Source organism: Dromiciops gliroides, chromosome 3, assembly GCF_019393635.1.
Source record: "Dromiciops gliroides isolate mDroGli1 chromosome 3, mDroGli1.pri, whole genome shotgun sequence".
Classification (NCBI taxonomy): Eukaryota; Metazoa; Chordata; class Mammalia; order Microbiotheria; family Microbiotheriidae; genus Dromiciops; species Dromiciops gliroides.
The window spans coordinates 422,856,691-422,880,268 of NC_057863.1; the positions used below are offsets into that span (position 1 = coordinate 422,856,691).

A 23,578-nucleotide genomic window follows, 5' to 3' on the forward strand; every position below is an offset into this window, starting at 1 on the left:
TGTGTAGAAAGCCAAACAAGGCTTTTTTATTATTGTTGTTCAGTTATTTCAGTTGTGTCTGACTCTTCTTGAGCCCATTTGGGGTTTTCTTGACAAAGATACTGGAATGGTTTGCCATTTCTTTCTCCAGCTCTTTTTACACATAAGGAAATTGAGGTAAAGAGGGTTAAGTGGCTTGCCCAGGGTCATACCTCTAGTAAGCAACTGAAGCCAGATTTGAACTCAGGATGATAGATCTTCCTGACTTTAAGCACAGCACTTTATTTACTGAGACACCTAGCTGCCCATGAGAAAGGTCTTATTCATTAAAAAGAAACCAGTGGAGTTCAGAGGTCAGGGCTGGAGGTGACCCAGGCTGCAAAATGTTCGTTGTTTGTTCTGCTGTCCATGTCAAATGGATTGTGGGGAAGGTGGTTGGGACAGCCATGCAAATAACTGCCAAAGTGCAAGTAAATAGACTTGTTCTGGATCCCTACTTACTAAAGTACTTTAATAAGAGCAAAACTTACTTTGCTCACGATGCCTCCGAGCAGTGCACAGTTGGAGACATCATGCTTCTCCGAGCCTTGCCAGTGCCAAGAACCAAGCACGTGAAACACGAATTGGCTGAGATCATCTTCAAAGTTGAAAGAATTGGGGCAGCTAGGTGGCACAGTGGATAGAGCACCGGCCCTGGAGTCAGGAGTATTTGAGTTCAAATCCGGCCTCAGGCACTTAACACTTACTAGCTGTGTAACCCTGGGCAAGTCACTTAACCCCAATTGCCTCACTAAAAAGAACAAAAACAAAAAACAAAAAACAAAGTTGAAAGAGCCATCGACCCAATTACCGGGAAACCCTGTGCAGGAACCACGTACCTGGAAAGCCCAATGAGCTCCCTGGAAAGCCCAGTGAGCTCTGAGAGTGTCCCACTAAACCCCAGTGCAAAAGAACTCGATGTTCCTTCAGCATAGTGGCATGAAGCCCTGAAGAAGTCTGCAAAGGGACACACTAAACATATGGGCAGGAGATGTTTTGGTAAACGTTTTCAATTCCAGCCGTCCTCCTTCTGTTAGATGAAGGATCCCAAACAAACAATACGAAAGGGACTTTTTGAAGAACATGTCTTCCCAATGGAGAGTAACTGTTTCAAATTACCTTATCACAATGACAATGTAAATATCACTTTCTTGGAGTCTCTGAGGTTATAGCAACAGGCCGCATTACCAAATAAGCCAACTCGGGAAATGGAATTATTTGGTCTACAGAATTTAAAAAAACAACAAAAACAACAAACAACGTAGGAGCTTGGGGAGGAAGGCAAGTAGGGAACATGTTTGTAAATAATGATCCTTTTTTTAAATAGTAAAACATATTGGAAGTAAAAAAAAAAAAGAAACTAGTGCAGCCTGTGTAAAACAGGTGCCACTCCTACCATGCTATTGAATACTTTGATCAGTTTTCTTATAATAAGTTGAGGTTAAATGTCCTTTTGCTGTCATTGGAAATTGAACTTTAACTTTTTTCAACTGGCATGGCAAACTGAGAAGAACACTGAGTTGGAAGTTATGAGACCTGGGTTCTAGCCACTAATTAACTGTAAATCCCAAGGAAAGTCATTTAATTTTTCTGAGTCCATAATTCCCTCATCTGTAAAGTTTGGAGTTTGAACTAAATAATTTCTAAGGTCCTTCCAACTATAAAATTCTTTGATTCTATGACTCTTTCCCATATGAACTAATGTAAAAGGGTACAGCTTGATGTCATGAAGTCATCCTTTGGCTCAATCAAAACTTCAGCTGCTTCCGCTCTGAAAGAGGAGGATTATATGAAACAAATGGGTTATTTCATTTTAAGATGTGGCTGGGAATTGTGACCCAGAAATACTATAGTTTTGTCTCTAATGACAGAACCAGAGCAATGGGTGGATATTACAAAGTGACAAATTTCAGATGAAGGGAAAACTTCCTAATAATTAGAGCAATCTAAAAGAAGAATGGACCATTTCAGTAGACTGCAAGGTCCCTTTCACTGGAATTCTGCCAGCTGGATGACCACATGCTTTGTATGTAATAGAGGGAATGTGAGTTCATATATGTATTATACTAGGCAAAGGTGTCTGAGGTCCTTCTAATGAGCTTGTGACTCTGAGAGGCTGAGGTATGGGCAAGGGTGAGGTACTGAGGCTTATTTCCAGTTACATGGATTGCCTACATGTTTCCTTTTGTGTTTTGTATGTGGTGCCTCCTTCAGATCTGCTAAGAGAGTCAGGCCAGCACCCATATAAAACATTCCTGGTTGTTGGGTGCTTTTTCAATTATCTGAGAGTGTCTTAAGTTAGATTTTGTGCCGTTCCTGGCCCTAAACATGGAATACATCAAAAGGAGAAGCTGAGCAATGGCTATGATTTAGTCTGAAAGCTGCATATAGCACAAAATAAGTGTGAGATGTGCAATCTAGAGACATCTTCATCCCAAATGTTTAAACAGACTATTTGTGCCTGATCTGTAATAGAGACTTCTGGCCTCATATTGGACAGATCAGCCACAAATAGGCACAAGGTACATTGACCCACTGTCAATGGTCCTCTTCAAGTATGAAGGATGAGCAACAACATCTGAGTTCAAACTCCTGAACTCATTCTACCACCCTGAAAGATCAGAGGTGGTTATTAAGGCATAATACATACATTTAATCTGTCTTTATCCTCCAAATTTCTCCCTGCTTTATTTTTCTGAGATCTCTTTCTTCCTTTCCCTTTCCAAAGTGACAGCCTCATTTCCCAGCTAGTAAGTGTTAAGTGCCTGAGGCCGGATTTGAACTCAAATACTCCTGACTCCAGGGCCGGTGCTCTATCCACTGTGCCACCTAGCTGCCTCATTTCCCATTTTACCTTAACTACTCATCCCCTTACTGTAGATACTTAGCAGGATATTCAATTGTTCTGAAAATCAAATTATGTCTCTTAATCATAAGCTTCAAGATTTCCCACCAATTTATTTTTTTTAGCCTAACTGCTCCTACACTCTATCTCATAGTCTCTTCAGCCAAAAAAAATATGACAATACCTGGGTCTTTCTCATTTGGATGAAGGACTCTGATCTTTACTCCTGGGATCAGTGCCAGAAACACTCAGGGAAGTTACAAGTTAAGCTAAAAAGGTGGAAAGTTAGAACTCTAATGTCAACAATATTGCAGTAAATGAAAGCTGTTTGAATTGGACCACCCTCTATGAAAGAGGACAAAATTGTCATTTAATATCCCACATAGCTTAATGATAGCATCAAGCCTGTGGGATAAAATAATAAGTGGCTTGTGAATCCAAATTTTAGTCACAGGCTTCTCATTTAAAATCCAATAATTACCAAGCATTTAGTTATCTATTCTTTTAAAAAACTGTCTTTTAGATGCATATTGAAACCCAATCCCCATAATATATTTGTGTGTATATGTATGTGCATGAGTATGAATATGCATATGCATATGCATTTGTGTATGTGTATATATACATATATGTATATATGTGTGTGTGTATATATGTATGTAGAATTAGATTTAATAGTTAATGATGGCATCCTTTATCTTTAATAATCATTCAAAATTAACAGATTTTTAGTCAACTTAACAGTAAACTAAAATCTATCATTGTGTTTTTCCATGTACTCACTATAGACAGTTGAAATAGCAAAATAATGACAGGAAAGCAGAGAAGAAATCTCTTTGATCTACTTTTGTTTTCTTTCTATCTATTCTTGTAATATGACCTTGTAAAGAGCAAAATATAAAGACAAAAAAATTGTTTTCTAGTTTCAACCAGCAGCTGTCAGAAGAAATAAACTCTGCAAGCAGCAGCAATGTCTTTCAACAAAGGATAATGCCTATACCATTTTTTTTTAAATAAGAGAGCTACTTTCTCAGACAACTTTTCAGAACTATAATTTCCTGTCTTCCCCTTCCCCTCGAACTAATATTATCATGCAACATCCTAAGTGATAGAGATATGACAGCAGTTAAAGGCCCATCATTGTTATCACTTCTATGGTTTTTAAAAATGTTTTAATTAAATTTTATATTTTCATTTAACATGCCTATTCTCTCTCCCACATACCCCCCACACCATTGAAAAAGAAAAACAAAACCCTTGTAACAAATATGCATAGTTCAACAAAACAAAGTTCTACATTATCTATGTCCAGAATATGTGTGTGTATGTGTATATTTTGTCTTGTTCTGTACCTCTGCTGCTTATTCCAATTTAAATTGTAAATAGCTTGTTTGTACATAGTTGTTTATATGTTGTCTCCCCCATTAGAATATGGGTTAATTAAGGGCAAGGACTGCATTTTATCTTCGTATGTCTAGTGCCTAGCATAGTACCTGGCACACATAGGTGCTTAATAAATGCTTTTGACACCCCCCCCCCAAATGCTCTAAATCACTATTGATTACAGAAATGCAAATTAAAACAACTCTGAGGTACCATGTCACACCTATCAGATTGGCTAATATGACAAGAAAAGGAAAATAAATGTTGGAGAAGATGTGGAAAAATTGGAACAGTAATGCATTGTTGGTGGAGCTATGAACTCATCCAACCATTCTGGAGAGCAATTTGGAACTATGCCCAAAGGGCTATGGGATTGTTCATACCCTTTGACCCCGTAATACCACTACTAGGTCTATATCCCAAAGAGATCATGGAAGAGGGAAAAGGACCCACAAGTACAAAAATATTTATAGCTGCTCTCTTTATGGAGGCAAAGAATTGGAAATCGAGGGAATGCCCATCAATTGGGGAATGGCTAAATAAGTTGGGTTATATGAATGTAATGGAATACTATTGTTCTGTAAGAAATGATGAGTAGGAAGATTTCAGAGAAACCTGGAAGGACTTACATGAACTGATGCTGAGTGACAGGAGCAGAACCAGGAGAACATTGTACACAGTATCAGCAACATTGTGTGATGATCAGCTGTGATAGACTTGGCTCTTCTCAGGAGTGCAATGATCCAAAACAATTTCAAAAAACTCATGATAGAAAAAAAGAAATGTGGATTCTGAATGCAGATTGAACCATACGGTTTATACTTTGGGGCTGTTATTTTTCCCTTCTTTTTTGAGGTTTTCCCCTTGTGCTCTGATTCATCTTTCATAATATGACTAATGCAGAAATATGTTTAATGTGATTGTATAAATATAAAACCTATATCAGATAGCTTTCTGTCTTGGGGAGGGGGGAGGGAAGGAAGGGTGGGAGAAAAATTTGGAACTAAAAATCCTATGAAAACAAATGTTGAAAACTATCCTTACATGTAACTGGAAAATAATAAAATACTCTTATAAAATTAAAAAACATAAAAAATAAATGCTTATGACCTGACTAATTGTCCTGAACCCATCAACTGTCCCTCAGAAGGCTACTGCCTGTTTCATCATTGGACCTCTGAAGTCATATTTGGTCACTGCATTGACCAGAGTTTTCTAAGTCTTACAAGAATATTTATTTTTACACTGTTGTTAATGTATAAATTCTTCTCTTTGTTCCACTCACTTCACTCTGAAAAGTCTACTGTTTATTAGAAACACTCCTTGAGGGCCATTTTCAGGGTCCCTGTACTTAAGAAGAGATACAGTCCAATGGAAAGCTAACTAGCTCTAAAATCAAATGAACTAGGTTTAAATCTTAAATGCGTTGCTAACTACCTATGTGACATGGATCTGGTCCTTGCCAGCTCTAACTCTATGAACAAATTGGAAGTGTATTTTCTCTGGGCATGCATGGTCAATGAGAGAATTTGTTTTTCTTAACTAATGTTAAGATATTAAAGTAGGAAAGGCGGAGGGGGGCAGCTAGGTGGCCCAGTGGATAAAGCACTGGCCCTGGATTCAGGAAGACCTGAGTTCAAATCCAGCCTCAGACACTTGATACTTACTAGCTGTGTGACCCTGGGCAAGTCACCCTCATTGACCCCCCCAAAAATAAAAGTAGGAAAGGGGGAGAATAAATGAGGAAGTGAAAAGAATGTAAAGAAAATAAAGAGGGAAGAAAGGTGAGGGAGAAGAGAGAGAGAGAAGAGAATGAAGGATGGGGGAAAATATGAGGGGAGGAGAAGCATAGAGATATAGAGAGACAGAGACAGACAGAGAATATGACTTGCAAGGTAATTTGCCAGAAGAGACTACTGGATGGGCCCAAAGGTACAAACACAGGGATTGGCCTTGGCAAGGAATAAGTTCAAAGTGTTTCCATCACCTAGTGTAACCCATGGCTTATAGCAGGCAAAGTAATGAAAATGAAGAACAAATGGAATAAAAAAGAAGCAGAAATCTAAAAAGAAACTTCATTACCAAAATAAGAATGTACTTTTATCACCAAAGTGGTGATTTGTAGCAGTTTGAGAGAAGACAGCATAAGGCTCTCCAATTTAGTCAATGATAAACAGAATCTTACAGAAACATTTCCATAAACAGTATTTCAAAACACGGCCAAAATATTAGCAAACACAAGATTAAATTGTCTAGTGTTTTTAACTTTCCCTGTTGCTATTTACTTTTTCTAATCCTTCTTACTGGTCTTCCTAGAGAGGAGTGAATAATTTTTTTCCCCCTGACTGACACCATAACTGCTATCCTTGGAAGGGAAAAACAAATGATTACCTCAAATTTGTAACGTGCATCATGAAATATTTACATAAAATAATAACTAAGGGTTTTTTTATATTCTTGGTTTTTGTGACCTATGACATTCCATAGAGATTATGTTGTATAGTAGAGAAAAAGATGGCCTCAGAGTTAGGAAGATGTGGATTTAAGTGCTACTTCTGACCCACATTGGTGTTGTAATCCTTGCTTCAGTCCCCACAAAGAATTCTCTGAGACTGTAAATTGCAGAGCAGGTGCTGATTTGCACTGGAAAAATGAACTTCCTAACTGGAAGTTCCTTAAACCAGTTAATCAGTCAGTCAATTAGCATTTATTGGACACTTACTATGTGTCAGGAACTATACACCAATAAAATCACAGGTCCCAACCAAAAAAGATTGTATCATAGTCTGGAAAAAATTAAATCGCCTTGGAATTCAATCATAAGTTTGCTTTAATAAAAATGATATAAATACATAAATATTCTTTGTATTTCAATAGATACCATCTACCATTACTTTTCATCTACTCTGTTGGGTGTATTTTTATAAACATGTTGACTACCTCATGACAATTTAAAGCTCCATGATGACAGGGACTGTTTTTGCTTTTTCTTTTATACCCAGAATTTAGCACATTCCTTTTTGGTTGATTGATTGATTTCATTTGCCCCCTCCTACTGATCTTCTCCCACTTTGCTCCTCCCCTATAACTTGAACATGTTTCCCATGAATCCATAGATCTATGCAGTGTACTGGCACTTTCCTAGAGGTTAAAAAATGATGTGGCATTAGATATGATTTTTTAAAATATTTTGTTAAATACTGTCTGATAGCTCTCCGAAAAAGATTTTTTTTAATTTACAATTCCACTAGCAATTAATGAGAATAGCTCTTTCTCCACCCCCCCCACCTCCGTCAGCATATCATTTCATTCCTTTAAATTGTTTTTGCCATCTTTATGGATGTATAGTGGTGACTCAAAATTATATAAATGTTCATATATTTGAATATTAATAAGGTTAGAAATTTTGTCAAATGATTATTAATAATTTGTAATTCCTCTTTTGAAAATGATCCATAACTTTTGAAAATTTAGCCAGTTTATATATCCATAGAAACTGGGATCCATAAACCAGTTTATTGGTAAGTGGAAGTTAGTACTATGATTTTTTTCAATTGATTATATATCTTAAATGTAAACATTTTATGTATGATATTTGCCACAAATGTTTTCATGATTTGTAATCCTTTTTTCTTTTTATCGTGGAAGGCTTTTATCACATTTTAAAGTAACCAGGCACTTCTATTTTATTACACATACTTCCTTCATAATTAAACAAAAAATGAAATAACCTTTAATAGAATGGGAGTAATGCCGGGAAGACCAACAGGTGTCAGCTCTGATTTTGAGAAGCTAAGAATTCTTAGTTAAGGTGTTTTGGGGGGGAAAGAAAGGGAGGTACTGAGGAGCAAGAAGGGAACCAAAGTAGCCTGGGTCTTTGCCTCATTTTTCCCAATGAGATGTTTCAGAGGGGGCAGCTAGATTGCTTAGTGAATAAAGCACCAGCTCTGGATTCAGAAGGACCTGAGCTCAAATCTGGCCTCAGACACTTGACACGTACTACCTGTGTGACCCTGGACAAGTCCCTTAACCCTCATTACCCTGCAAAAAAAAAAATGAGATGGTAGGGAAGTATTTGTCTCTGGCTAGGTGAGTAGAATGTAGACAGAGCTAGTATAAATAGAGGCATCCTAATAATGTGAGAAATGCAAATTAAAGCAAGCCTGAGGTTCCACATCACATCCATCAGATAGAGAAAGATCTCAAAAAAGAAAATGAGGACAGCTAGGTGGCACAGTGGATAGAGCACCAGCCCTGGATTCAAGAGGACCTGAGTTCAAATCCAGTGTCAGACCCTTGACTCTGGGCAAGTCATTTAACCCCAATTGCCTCACCAAAAAAAAGAAAGAAAGAAAGAAAGAAAACAAACAAACAACAACAACAACAAAGAACAAAACTGAAACATTGTAAGGTCTGTAGGAAAACACTGATGCTCTGTTGGTAGATCTTTGAAAGTGTACAACTATTCTGGAAAACAATTTAGAATGATACACAAAAAGATACAAAACTATACTATTTCAATAGCTATTCCCAAAACATATCAAAGAGGAAGAAGTTTTATATGTACAAAAGAATTTTAGCACCTCTGTTTTTGAAAAAAAAAAACTGGAAACGAAAAAGAGTCCCTTTAATTATGGAATGGCTAAGCAAATTATAATGTATGAATTAATGAAATATTATTATGGTGTATGAAATGAAGGCATAGATTATTTCAGAAATGGAAGATATACATGAACTGATGCAGGGTGAAGTGAACAGAATCAGAAAAACAAAAATTCTGAAGACTGATGAAGAAGCAATACAAAATGTAAAATAGATCATTTTGATTATATAAAATTGAATTTGATTATATAAAATTTTGGTTTTTGCAAAAACAAAACTAATGCAACCAAGATTATAAGGCAAGCAGAAAACTGGGAAGGAATATTTGAAACAAGTATCTCTGATAAAGGCCTTGTTTTTCAAATATATATAGAACTGAGTCAAATTTATAAAAACAAAAATTCATTCCCCAACTGATAAATGGCCAAAGGATATATGAACAGGCAAGGACAAAAAAATCAAAACTATCTATAGTCATGTGAAAGAAATGCTCTAGATCACTATTCATCAGAGAAATGCAAATTAAAACAACTCTGAGGTATCACCTCACACCTAGCAGAATGGCAAATATTTTTAAAAAAGGAAAATATTGGATGTAGATGGGTATGTGGGAAAACATTGACTCTAATCCACTCTTGCTAGAGTTTTTAACTGATCCAACCATTCTGGAGGGAAATTTGGAACTATGCCCAAAAGGCTATGAAACTGTGAATACCTTTTGATCTAGCAATACCATTGCTAGGTTTACATCCCAAAGACATGCCCCCCAAAAAGAAAAAGACCTATTTGTACAAAAGTATTTATAGCTGCTTTTTTTTTCTGTGGTTAAGAATTAGAAATCAAAGAAATGCACATCAATTTGGGAATGGCTAAATAAGCCATGATACATGATTGTGATAGAATATTATTATGCTATAAGAAATGACAAGAAGGATGATTTTTTTAATTATGTAAAGCATTACATTAGTCATTTTGTACAAGAAAATTGAATAAAAATGAAATAAAGTGAAAAAATAGCATGCTTCAGTCTGTGTTCAATCAATATCAGTTCTTTCTTTGGAGGTGGATAGTATGCTTCATCAATAGTGCTCTGGTATTGCCTTGAATCATTGTATTGCTGAGAATAGTCAAGTCATTCAGTTCTTCACTGAACAATATTGCTTTCTCTGTGCACAATGTTCTCCTGGTTCTGCTCACTATACATCAGTTTATACAAGTCTTTCCAGGCCTTTCTGAAATCATTCTGCCTCAAAAAGTGATAAGGAAAATCAAAACACACATTCAGAAGAAGACAACAAAGCCAAAACTCCTACATCCAAAGCCTCCAAGAAAAAATATAAATTGTTCTCAGGCCATGGAAGAGCTCAAAAAAGTTTTTTGTAAATCAAATAATTGAAGTACAGGAACAATTTGGAAAAGAAATGAGAGCAAGGCAAGAAAATCATGAAAAAAAAAACAACAGCTTGGTAAAGGAGGCACAAAGAAAATGGTAAAAGAGGTACAAAATTCCAATGAAGAGAAGAATGCTTTGAAAAGCAGAGCTGGCTAAATGGAAAAAGATATACAAAAATTCATTGAAGAGAAGAATTCCTTAAAAAGCAGAACTGGCTAAATGGAAAAATAGGCCAAAAATCCACTGAAGAAAAAAACTCCTTAAAAAATAGAAGTGGACAAATGAAAAAGAAGGTACAAAAGCTCACTGAAGAAAATAATTCCTTAAAATTAGACAAGCAAAGAAACTTTTGTAGTCACTAGTAGCTCCCTTAATGAAATGTGCAAATATTGCTATATGCAAACATAATACATCTAATTAGAATGTCTTCTCTGAAAACAAATCATATATGTCACAGAATACCAACTAAGACTGAAATCCATCAATCACTACCCGCATTTATTAATTTAAATGGAGGAAAATGGTACAATCAGGAGAACTGTAGAATTCCTCTCCAAAGATTTTGAAAATTGGGTAGGTAATAGAAAGAGTTGGGGGCCTTACTCATATTTTCCTTCCTTTTTGCAATTGAAAAACATGACTTTCAAAAAGAGGATGAGGTAAATTTGCACCTGTTGTTAAAGGACAAGATGTGGTTCTTTGGTCCATATCTTAAATACCAAAATAATGGAATCTTGTCATAAGAAAAAGTGCTAAGCTCCTATGGAAGATGTGTATATAAACTGTTGAAAAGAAATCTCTTGGGGCAGCTAGGTGGTGCAGTGGATAGAGCACCGACCCTGGAGTCAGGAGTACCTGAGTTCAAATCTGGCCTCAGACATTTAACACTTACTAGCTGTGTGACCCTGGGCAAGTCACTTAACCCCAATTGCCTCACTAAAAAAAAAAAAGAAAGAAAAGAAAAGAAATCTCTTGAAGGAGGATAGGGTAAGAGCATTGTGGAAAATAACTGTTTAAAAAATGATTAAGATAAGAGTCAAATTTTTGTTGTGAGGGTTTCAGTCACTTAGATCATATGAACAATCTTGTACATAAGAGTCTCTGTCTGGGGGCTTGGAATGGTTCGAAGGATCCAGAGGCTTGGCAGCACTTGATCAAAAGTTGAGACTGTGATGGTGTACTTCACATGGCTACACTGACTGATACAGAAACAGGATACAATAAACAGCCTCATTAGATATGAATGGGATCTATAGCAATCATAGTCAAACAAACTGAGGGAAAATGAGATTTAGTGAGGTGTGTAATTAGGACCAAAGAGCCTCTGCCAAAATCTGTCAAAATGCTTAAGAGATAGGAGAGCATTGTATCAAGAAAGCAGAGTGGGAGTTTCCCCGCCAAGATTTCAAGATGGAACAGGAAAGAGCAGGAGAAACACGGGCCAGACCTTGGAACAGAGACATAAGGGGAGCTATGGTGAAGGTTGACAACAGGAGCTCTAAAATATAATCAACTAATAGAGGAAGGTCTGTTAGAGAGGAAGGAAAAACTGAAAAGGTTCAGAATATTTCCCAGCTCTATCACTGAGTATCTTCAGTGCTAATGAAGTAGTTAACAAGGGCTGTGCAAACGGTAGCCTCAGGGCTCTTATCCATCTTTGCTAAATTAGATCACGACATGACCTACCCCAAAAGCTATGTACAGAAGTCAAGAAAACAAAACAAAAAAACAATTGGAAGGGAAATTATAATCAGAAAATAAGGTTTAATTTTTTTCATTGTTAATTATCTAATGTTGTGAAGAGAAAGATATATTTTGAAAAATATTGATTATCCAACACCTCTACCTTTAATTAAATCTAGATTAATAAATTTGCATAAAATTGCTAGTGGTTGGGGAAAAGTAGAGAAGTAGAAAATGGCATTGAAATTCTATCTACAACCTGGAAGGACTTGCATGAACTGATGAGTGAGATGAGCAGACCCAGGAGAACATTGTACACAGTATCATCAACATTAGGTGTTGATCAACTGTGATAGACTTGTTACTTCTCAGCAATACAATGGTACAAGATAGTTCCAAAGGACTCATGATGGAAAAGGCTCTCCAAATCTAGAAAAAAAAAGAACTGTGGAATATGGATGCAGATTGAACCATACTATTTCTTTTGTTTTTTTGGTGCTGTTGTTTTTCTTTTTTGAGGTTTTTCCTTTTTGCTCTGATTTTTCTCTTATAACATGACTAATGCAGAAATATGTTTAATGTTATTGTACATATAAAACCTCTATCAGATTACTTGCTGTCTTGGGGAGGAGGGAGGGAGGAGAGGAAGGGAGAAAAATGTGAAACTAGAAATCTTATAAAAGCAAATGTTGAAAATTATCTCTACATTTAACTGGAAAATAATAAAATATTTTTATATTTTTTTTTAAAAAGAAAGAAATTCTATCTATGGGGGGCAGCTAGGTGGTACAGTGGATAAAACATTGGTCCTGGATTCAGAAGGACCTGAGTTCAAATCTGGCCTCAGACACTTGACACTTACTAGCTGTGTGACTCTGGGCAAGTCACTTAACCCTCATTGCCCTGAAAAGAAAAAAAACACAAACAAAATTCTATCTACAGAGTCAGAAACCTAATGAACTTCATAAACAGCTGGAAAATGCATAAACTGCTATATATTTGTCAAATATACATCTCCCAGGTGGGAAGACACTCACATGAGCCTGCCCAGACAGGGCAGCCATTTCTGTGCCTTCAGACCAATTTGCTGGCTTTGACCAGCTGGGTCTCAGAGATACAGACAGACAGACAGACAGACAATAAGCCAACCAGAAATTAATATCTCTGAGGTCTTTCCAGTGCCAATTCTCCAGCCATTTCTGACCCCTTATGCTAAAATATTAATGCTGTCTATTTCCTAAAATAACTTTATATATTTATCTCTTTTCTAGGATACATAGATTGTATATTAATCTCTTTTTACATAGGATCATAGACTTTTATCTAGAACCTCAGAAGTTATCTAGAACAAACTCTTAATTTTACAGTGGAGGAAACTGAGGACCAGAGAGAGGTTAAGCAATCTAAGGTCACAAGAATTATAAGGAGCAGAAATAGGATATGAATTCAAGTACCAGGACTCCTAAATCTAGTACTCTTTCTACCATATTTAGCTGTCTCTCAATATTTTATTTCCACAGAAGAATGAGAGCAGGAACTATTTCAATTTTATCTATGTGTACCCAGTGCCTAAAGTAGAACCTTGCACATCTTATCTTAATCAATGCTTATTAAATCGATTTCCCAGACCTACTATTATATTTTCTTGATCAAATCCACATGTTTTACAAGAAAGCACAGTTGGTAAAGGAATGTAAAGGGAATCATCTCTTTTCTGAGGTTACAAACTTATTGATTACTCTAGGATTTAACAAATTAATTCTACCTTTTCCCCCCCAAGTACCTTGTCATTGTTGTTGTTCTTTATACTCAAAAAAGACTATGACATTGGGAAGTGATGTCATGACGTGCAAAGAATTGGATTTAAGTGAGGAAGGGCTATGCAAAATTACCAGCCTCACTCTCTCCTCCAGAGCCATCTGGGTCCAGTGGCAAGATATACATGAGGATGGGTTAAGTGACTTGCCCAGGGTCACACAGCTATTAAGTGTTAAGTGTCTGAGGCCAGATTTGAACTCCTGATTCCAGGGCCAGTGCTCTATCCACTGCACCACCTAGCTGTCCCTCCTGAGGACCTAAGGCCCTCCAGGATATATTTTTAAGTTTTTGCCATAGCATATTGGAAAAATAACTATATTTAGAATTCCAAGTCTTCTACACATCATCTATGTAGCCTTTCCTCATTTGTAAAAATGGGGTAGAGAAGCGAAGTTTAGACTAGATGATCTCTAAGGTTTCTTTCAGCTCTTAATCCTATAACCCTACTTCATCATATGTACTCTGCAAACTGTTGTTCTTGTTCAGTCCATTTCTTCATGACCCCATTTGGGGTTTTCTTGGCAAAGAGACTGGAGTGACTTGCCGTTTCCTTCAGCTCATTTTATAAATGAGGAAACTGAGGCAGTGTTAGGTGACTCACACAGTTTAGTAAGCATCTGAGGACAGAATTGAACTCAGGTCCTCCTGACTCCAAGTCTGATGCTCCACTGTGCCACCTTAAAAATAGCACATAACCAATGCTTTGTTTTTTCATTAATTCACTCAAAGCTTCCCTACTCTTCGAAGCTCAGTTTAAGTCTGATTTCAGCCCACACTCTCTTTCCTTTCTTGAACTCTCATAGAATATAAGGCACAGCTTAGCACCTCATCATTCACTGTCGTATCACTTTCTAATTGTTTCATGTGAATTATCTTGTCTCTTAAAAGGCAAGGATTGTCTCACACTTCATTTCATTCCTCAACACAGTAACTAGCTAAAGGAAGGCAATTTATATGCATTGACATAAACTATATACAAAGACTTTGTGAATGCCTGAGTGACAAGTATTAGCTTATGTTATTCTATCGTTTCATTTATTCTTTCATAAACACTCTTTTGTATTATAGCTGGCAGAAATAAAACCAGGAAGAGAGATTTTTCACAGTCTGGGAAGTTAAATTCACATAATATTCTTTTTTTCCCTAAAAATTTAAAAAAAACTGTGGCAGAAATTAGGAGATATGAAGATAAATAAAATGGCATCTTTGCCCCCGAGTTTACAATCTAGTGGAGGAGATTGACAGTACACCACTAAATAAAATGTAAAGTAGAATAGAAATGTATTCAAAACACAGTCCAGTATAAAGAATAACAAACTGAGAGTCAGGAGACCTAGGTTCAGTGCTTACTGGATGTGTGACCATAGTCAAGTCACTTAGATTCATTGAGCTTCATTTTCTCATCCATAAAAAGGGTACTATAATGATAGCTCAGGTTTGTTATGCGGATCAAATGGGATACCATGTATAAAGATGTTGGTGAATCTTAAAGCAGTTATATATTAAAGTTATTTGTAGAATAATATTATAGAGGGGACAGCTAGGTGACACAGTGGATAAAGCACTGGCCCTGGATTCAGGAGGACCTGAGTTCAGATCCGGCCTCAGACACTTGATACTTACTAGCTGTGTGGCCCTGGGCAAGTCACTTAACCCCAACTGTCCCCCGACACACACATACACACACACACACACATACACAAAGAATTATATTATAGAGGGCAATTTCAATTGAATAAAGATATTGAAATACAGATTGAAGTGGGTTGAGAAGAGTAAGGAAGTCGAGAAATGCATAGTAGATGGTTTTCTCAAATAGTTTAACAGTAAAGTAGAAGAGAGATATCAGAAGATAGTTACTAAGTATTCTTGGATGAAGTGAGGGGTTTTTGTTTTTTGTTTTGGGACTTTGTTTTTCAAGAATGAAGGATATTGGGTACCCTTATAGGTAGCAAGGAAGGAGCCATTACTTAGGTAGAATTGAAGACTAGATAGTGGGAGTGAGTAGGAACAATCTGCTTGAGAAGATAGTAAGGTATGGGATAAAGAATACATCCAGGAGAGGCAGCTAGGTGGTACAGTGAATAAAGCACCAGCCCTGCATTCAGAGGACCTGAGTTCAACTCTGACTTCAGACACTTGACACTTAATAGCTGTGTGACCCTGGGCAAGTCACTTAACCCTCATTCCCCTGAAAAAAAAAAAGAGTATATGTTGGGGGCAGTGGCCTTTGCAAGGAGATACATAATGCCTCTTCATTAAAGACTAAAATGAAGGAATGGTTACAAGGAGAGAAAGCTGCTTCACATCACTCTAACCCTAATCCTAACCCTAATCCTAACCCTAACCCTAAAATGAAGGAGTGATTACAAGGGGAGAAAGCTGCTTCAGTAATGTGAAATGAGGAAAGTGGGAGAAAAGAGAACCAGATCAATGCAAAATCATGGAATCTGAGATAGTGAGGACTATAAAAAAGCCCAATAGATTTGGCAGTTCTTAATTGAAATTAAATAAATGGGAATAGGAGGCAAGAAAAAATGATTTTTTTTCCAATTTGAACCAAAAACATAAAGAAATAAAGGGAATGGCCAAGAGAAGTGAAAGAAAATTACACAACAGAGAATACTACAGTTATAACAATCCATAGTTGTGTTTGCATGCAAAGGTGTGTTTATACTTTTCATCAACACTATTCTGAGAGTTTCATATTCATACTTTTTCATTTGCACATAAAATATCAGTTTTGTCTTAGCTCTGGGAACATTTCACAAATTAATAAATTGATGTAAGATGATAGTAACCTTTCCCCTGTAAGTTTTTAGAAGCAAATTTCATTTTATTAAAAATGAATTCACTTCAATGGATACTTCTAAACAGTCTATGAAATTAAAGAGTAAAAAAGTAGCATGATCTCATACTCGTGCTTAAATGTCAAACTCAATTACTCACTAAAAGTTCACTTATACAATCACTTCACACTTTTAAAAATATGCATGCCAAGAAAAATATCAAAATACCTCATAAAAAAGGAGTTGGACATTTTGTGAGAATTTATCTCTGTTCTTGCATCCTCAACTGAATAGACTGATTAAACATCAGTTTTTATATGACATGCTATCAGGCTTGGGATATATAGCCAGATTTTTAAGAATCAAAATGAAACCTCTAGAGGGTATTTTAGGTTCTTTTGCTTCATGTAAAAAAGGGGGGGGGAAGAATATCATCTGTTTTCACTAGATGCTGGAACTCAACCCCATTGTGAAAAGGGATTTCTTTAAAGTTGATGAAAAGGAGCAAGTTAAAGGTCATATCCTATAATGCACTATAAAATTATATGATGAAATCCATCCTAAATCCATGCAGAGGCCAATAACCATTTTTGTTTGTGGACAAAAAGGGAAAGATTTATTTTACAGTTGAAAAAGGTCAAAACATTTTTCAAGCTAAGTCTACCACAGAGTGTCTTTAATCCTAATAAGGAGGTTTGTTAACAAGAGCTGTGAAAAATTGTGGCCTTGGGGCTTTTAGCCATCTTCACTGAATCCCTTCACCAAGAAGATGATACAGTCAATTATGCACAAAATCTTGAGAACCAAAAAAAAATGTATTTTTAAAATATAACCTAAAAATGAAGTTCTATTTTTTTGTCTTATTAATAAACAAAGATTAAGAGGGAGGCAATCTTTTGAAAGATTGATATAAACAACCTCTCTTCATTAAATCAAGATTTGCAGACCATGACAAGTGGTTGAGACAAAATTGAGAATGGCATTGAAATTGCCCTCCTATTTTATCCAAGGTCTATTTATCACAAATAGCTGAAGAAAATGTAGATATTGCTAAGAATTAGATGAGTGATAATGAGACAAGGGAAAGACCAGTTTCTTTTTTGTAGAAGAACTTGCTTGTTTATTTAATTTTATTTATTTTCATTATATTTTTTGGAGTTTTTTGGTTTTTTTTTATTTTTGGTGAGACAGTGGGGGTTAAGTGACTTGCCCAGGGCCACACAGCTAGTAAGTGTTAAGTGTCTGAGGCCGGATTTGAATTCAGGTCCTCCTGAATCCAAGGCCAGTGCTCTATCCACTGTGCCACCTAGCAGCCCCTATTTTCAATACATTTTAAGTTCCAAACTGTCTTCCACCCTCCCTCCCCAACCTGCTCTAGAGAAGGCTGATAGGATAGACAGATAGATAGATAGATAGATAGATAGATAGATAGATAGATAGATAGATAGATAGATAGATAGATAGATAGATAGATAGACAGATAGATAGATAGATTTACTTTATTTTTCTTGCTTTTCATTTTTGCAACATGGCTAATACGGAAATATGCTTTTCATGCTTTCACATGTATAACTGATATATTGTTTGCCTTCTCAGTAGTTTGGAGAGGAAATAGAGTGAGGGAGAGAATTCAAAACTCATTTTTTTTAAATGAATGTTAAAAATAAAAATTTTTAAAAAGAAAAGAAAAAGAATCAACACAAAAAAAGAAAGTCATTTAAATAAAACAGACAAACTTGGTTGACAGATACAAGAAAGAAAACTGCACACATATAAACAAATGGAAAATATCTACAAGGTAAATACAAGGTAATTATAGTGAGAAGACACCCCTGCCAACTGGCTGACAAAATCAGGTATCAAGTGTGAGGGGTGTTCCAAATAGTAATAGCATCCAGGGCTCTCTAGTCATAGTAGAGTTATAATCTTTCTCCCTCACCCTCTTTTCTCCCTCTTTCTCTCCTTCTTCTCTCTCCCCACTCTTTCTCTCACTCCCTCTACCTCCCTTCTTCCTTTTCCCTCCTCCTCTCTATTCTCCTGCTGCCTCTTCCTTCCCTCTTTTCCTACTCCCTTCTTTCCTTATTTCTTTTCCTCCTCCCACATACCAGGACTCCAATATGGAAAGGGGATGTGGAGGGCAAGATGAACCACTTATTTTTTTTCTTTGGGTATTTTTAGATACTTATATATGGTTATCACATCTAAATAGTCAAAGAGCACATCCAACTGTCTGTTCTTAAACAGAACTGAAGCTAAATATAAGTGCAATAGCCCCAAAGCAGGCAGATCATTCTTGAAGTCAGGACAATATGGGATATGGGATAAGATACACAAAGAGTGTTTGGTTTGGAGACTAGAGGGTGCTCTCACAGGTTAGATCACAGGGGGTACCTTATGAAGGTACAATTCTCTACCTAGAGAGCACATATAAAGCCAAATTGCTACATTCCCTATCGTGAAACAAGCTCCCCACAGGTGGGCTGGAAAAAGACTGGAAGCTCAACTACAACTTTAATCATTGCTCAAGGAAGGATTCAATATGCACTAATTACTGGATGAATGTAGCTGTGTTCAGCTTGGCACGGACAAACTCTTCAAAAATCGATTCACCATGGGTGCAGCCAAGTGGTACAGTGGATAAAGTACTAGCACTGGATTCAGGAAGACCTGAGTTCAAATCTGGCCTCAGACACTTGACACTTACTAGCTATGTGACCCTGGGCAAGTCACTTAACCCTCATTGCCCCACAAAAAATAAATGAATAAACAGACAAGCAAATAAATAAATAAACAAATAAATAAATAAATGAATAAACAAATAGATGGATGGATGGACAGACAGATAGATGATAGACAAATAGATAGATAGATAGATAGATAGATAGATAGATAGATAGATAGATAGATAGATAGATAGATAAATGGAAAATCAATTAACCACAACAAGGGCATTAGTTCTAAGTTGTGACAAGGTCTAGAAAAAGCAGCTATATTTGACAACATTCCTTTGATCCTGCTGAATTTGATCATCTTGCATCTAGTTGAGAAGTGTTATTAGGAGAAGGGTCAAAAGTATTAGAGTAAATGAAGCATCTGCATCATACTGTCCAAAATGGGATCATTTACTACAAATTAGAAGGTGACCCAGGAGAAAAACAATGTAATCAAAGCCACTTTCACCCAACCCATGGGGATTCTCTAGAGGTGAAAATCGAAAAAACATCATACATTGGTTCAGGAACCCAAACAGATTCTCCAAGTACCTGGTCAAAGAATCTAAGGAAATCTCAATAATCTTAACAAAAACATACATTTGATATGGTATTTTAAGGTTTCATTTTCCTCACAATGATCTTGTGAACTAAATAATACAAACATCATCATCCCAATTTTACTGATGAGAGCTAAGAACAGAAAAGATGAGTGACTTTCCCAAGTTCACAGAGCCAGAAGATTTATGAGCTAGGATTTTTTTTTTCAGTTGGGATAAAGAAGCTTATTTATAAGTTACTTTAGCTAACAAACCTAATTGGCCTACAAACTTCAATTTGATCACCAAAATATAAATCCACTCTGATATACCTCTTAGTGATTTTTCCTTGATGGTTATACTTGGTGTGACCTGATTTTGCAACCATCTACATTTCCATGAAATAATGAAAATGTACTCTCATCCCCTTACTCTCACTTCTCTAAGAATTATAATACATAGATCATCTGCATCCAATCCAACAACTTAAATAATTCTGTTTTCCTTCATTTAAAAGGAAAACCCAAACCTATAAAGAGCCGCAATGCATGACTGCATTGAATGTTTTCAAACTCTTAGGTGGGGAAATGCTACTAGGGAAAAAAAAACTTTAAACAGTACCCTTATTTTTTAAATTTCAAGTTAAGTTTATGCTATCAGCCAGAGAGATAGTTAATAGGTTGTAGGATGATCTCTTATTAAAGGAATAATTATTGCTAGTTTTTTTTAATTATTCAGATATAAGAATAAGTGAAGTCTAGTTTGGAGAAAGTCAACTGCACTTGTAACTATAAATATCTCAAAGAATAGACTCCCTGCATGTAATAAAAAATAAAGCATTTTATTTTTCTAATGTTGAGCCTATAACATATAGAATAAACTGCAAATGTATATATAATGTACTCTATAGTTGCCAAGTTTACATTTTGTAGGAAAATCTAATTTCCACTGTGGTTAAGACATTTATATTATCTTTTAAAAAATCCACATTGTCTCAGTGACATATGGTTGGACTTAATAGTCCCAATCATTAAACACGTGGATTGAATCAAAACAAGTTTTCATACTAAAGGTCCCTGTACTGATTTCCATATATTTTTAAATCTAACTTAGCCAGCCAATAAATCACTAACATACAGGAACTTGTATTTTGAGAAGTAAAATATATCATCCATTTTTTTACATATTAACAATTTGGTTGACACTCCTGATCAACAATGAACATATCACTAAGATCTTTTTACAGCTATCTATATTGAAAGATGGAATAACTTAAATATAAATGCAATATGTTATAAATAATCCATTACATATATACACCCTCATCACAAAAATTAAAACCAGAGTATTTTACAGAACACAAAAAAGTAACTTAATCTCCTTCTCTTTTGATCCAACTGGTAGTCTTCAGGCATGAGAGTGATTCTATTTCTATGAATAGACAGATTAGTATCTTCAAAATCACCCACCAAATATGTTTAACTACTAGAAGAGCACCAATAACAGTACTCTACATCATCAATTTTCTCTTGAAGTCTTGAGTAATCTCCTTTGCCAGCCTCTGGAAGGGAAGTTTTCTTTTCACAAACTGTTGATTTCTGGTAATGATAAATGGTTCTTCTCATGAAGTACCATGGTCCAAGGCCTGTAGCAATAAGGTTTATTGACCTCACCAGTAGAAGAGGTTCTGTTTCAGTTGGTTTTAATGACCAGCTGCTTTAGTTACACATATCTCAATGATGAGACTCATGGGGCTTTCCCACAGTGGATTTAAGAGCAGTCTCTGTATGAGCCATCTGTTGCTTTTCAAACAGCCATTGGCTCTTCTGCTGGTAACCCTTGCTGTCCATGTCTAATGCACTCTGCTGAATGACCAACCATTCTGTGCTGTCCTAACCCCAATTCACTACTTGTTCTACTACACTATGGTGTCCCTAAGTACTGCCAGTACAGGGAAGTTACCTCCAGCCACTGAGAGTATGCTATTTGTTTCCCACAAGATTTCAATCACTCTCAGAACATAACTAGCTCCTCACAAGTCTACTCTAATTGGAACTGTAGTTCTGAACTCTCTGAAGCCCTCTGCTGCATGGCTAGGGATTGCAGGACAGCAAGTGGTTGAAGCCAAGTTAGAAATGGGCCTTGTCTGAACCACTAGTGTTGAAGTAAAGAGTTTGAAATTATTTCAAACAGGGAGCTGATACATGCAGTAATAGTGACCATCAGGTCTGAGGAAACTAACCACTACATCCAGAATCACCCTCATGCCTGGGAAAAGAGGGATCACCATCCAAGTCAAGATTTAAATGGGAACATAAATCAAAAGCCAGATATCGGAGTTTCTCAGAGACACAAATGCCCAATACCAGAACCCAAACAAAGTATTCAAGTTAGTGTCGTGGAAATCAGAAGATAAACTCCAAAAGATGGGGGCAATGTGTCCATTTACCTGATACAATTTGTTTCCTTCATGCTCTGTTCTCATTAAGGAAACAGGAATCCTATGCCTTTTCCTTGTGTATATGTTTTTTATAATATCCTGGGCCAGAGTACAGTTCCTCCTGTGAAATAAGTCACACTTTGGGACCAGCTGCTGGAGGGTATTTGTTTTCTGCTATAGTCATATCTAATGATCTGGGGAAGTTGGAGGTAGGGAAGGTTGGCCAATACTCAGTGACTGCTGGTAGGTTAGCAAACTTCAGCTTTTATTTTCTTTAATTTTAAAGTGAATTACTTTGTCAAATTACTTGACAAAATGAGCTAACTGCTGGGGGAAGCTAGGTGGCACAGTGGATAAAACACCATCCCTGGATTCAAGTTCAAATCCAGCCTCAGACACTTGACACTCACTAGTTGTGTGACCCTGGGCAAGTCACTTAACCCTCATTGCTCTGCAAATGAATGAATGAATAGATAAATAAATGAATGAACTAATGAATGAATAAATGAACAAATGAATTAATGAAATTTTACAAAAAAGGAAATGGGCTAACTGCAGTGATAGAACCAGATCACAGACAAAACTTGCTGCAGGAAAAAAATTAAAAATTAATTTTTTTTAAAAACTTGCTGCAGGGATAGGTAGGGTGGTGTGCTAACCCATAAAAGCATTACCCATACCTGTTGCTTCTATATTCCCAAGTCTGCGTCAACTAATAGGGGATCTCCTCTTGATTTATATCAGGGCTGCTCATTTTTAATCCAAATGTAATCATCATTTGGGAGAAACTAGCTGTTCGGTTACCACAGCACTACCAGTAAAACATGGCATTCTTTCCCCTTTTTGACTTTATATGTATATGCAATAAAAGCAAAAGGGGAAAAGTAAAGAATGTAGTTCATATTGTTTTTGAGAATAACACTTTTGCATAAAAATGATAATTAGGTTTATTTTGTCCTGGATGAAAGTGTAGTTATGTATGATGCTTTAAAGTGTGTGCATATTTTTCAGGTATAACCAAGAATAATAAAGCATATTGTTGGCAGTTCTATGTGCTAATTAAAATTCTGTAAATAACAATAGGTACAGAAGCTAAGTTTACATAGTATTTAGACCAAGGAAGCCTTGGTAGCCATTTCAACCCACCACATCTATCATTTAGTAAACTTGCTGCTGAGATTGTCTACCGAATAGAGAGCACTCTGAAGCTGTGTGGTATTTCTTGAATTTCCTCCCAGGAAGTTTGTGGTCAAAAAAATACTTTATCAATTTAAAAGCACAAATTGTAGTCACTCATTTTCAATAAGTATGTCAGTACTTTTTCTTAAAGTTTTATTAACATCATTTCCTTTTTACA

The 23,578-nt window shown here is 36.2% G+C and overlaps 1 protein-coding gene across 1 annotated transcript; it reads left to right on the forward strand.

Moving 5' to 3' along the window:
• Positions 1 to 362: 362 nt before the first annotated feature.
• Positions 363 to 953, forward strand: LOC122745570 (28S ribosomal protein S17, mitochondrial-like). The gene is made up of 2 exons (XM_043990929.1): positions 363 to 646; positions 812 to 953. The coding sequence occupies exons 1-2, from the start codon at positions 363 to 365 to the stop codon at positions 951 to 953; spliced, it is 426 nt and encodes a 141-aa protein (XP_043846864.1).
• Positions 954 to 23,578: the final 22,625 nt, after the last annotated feature.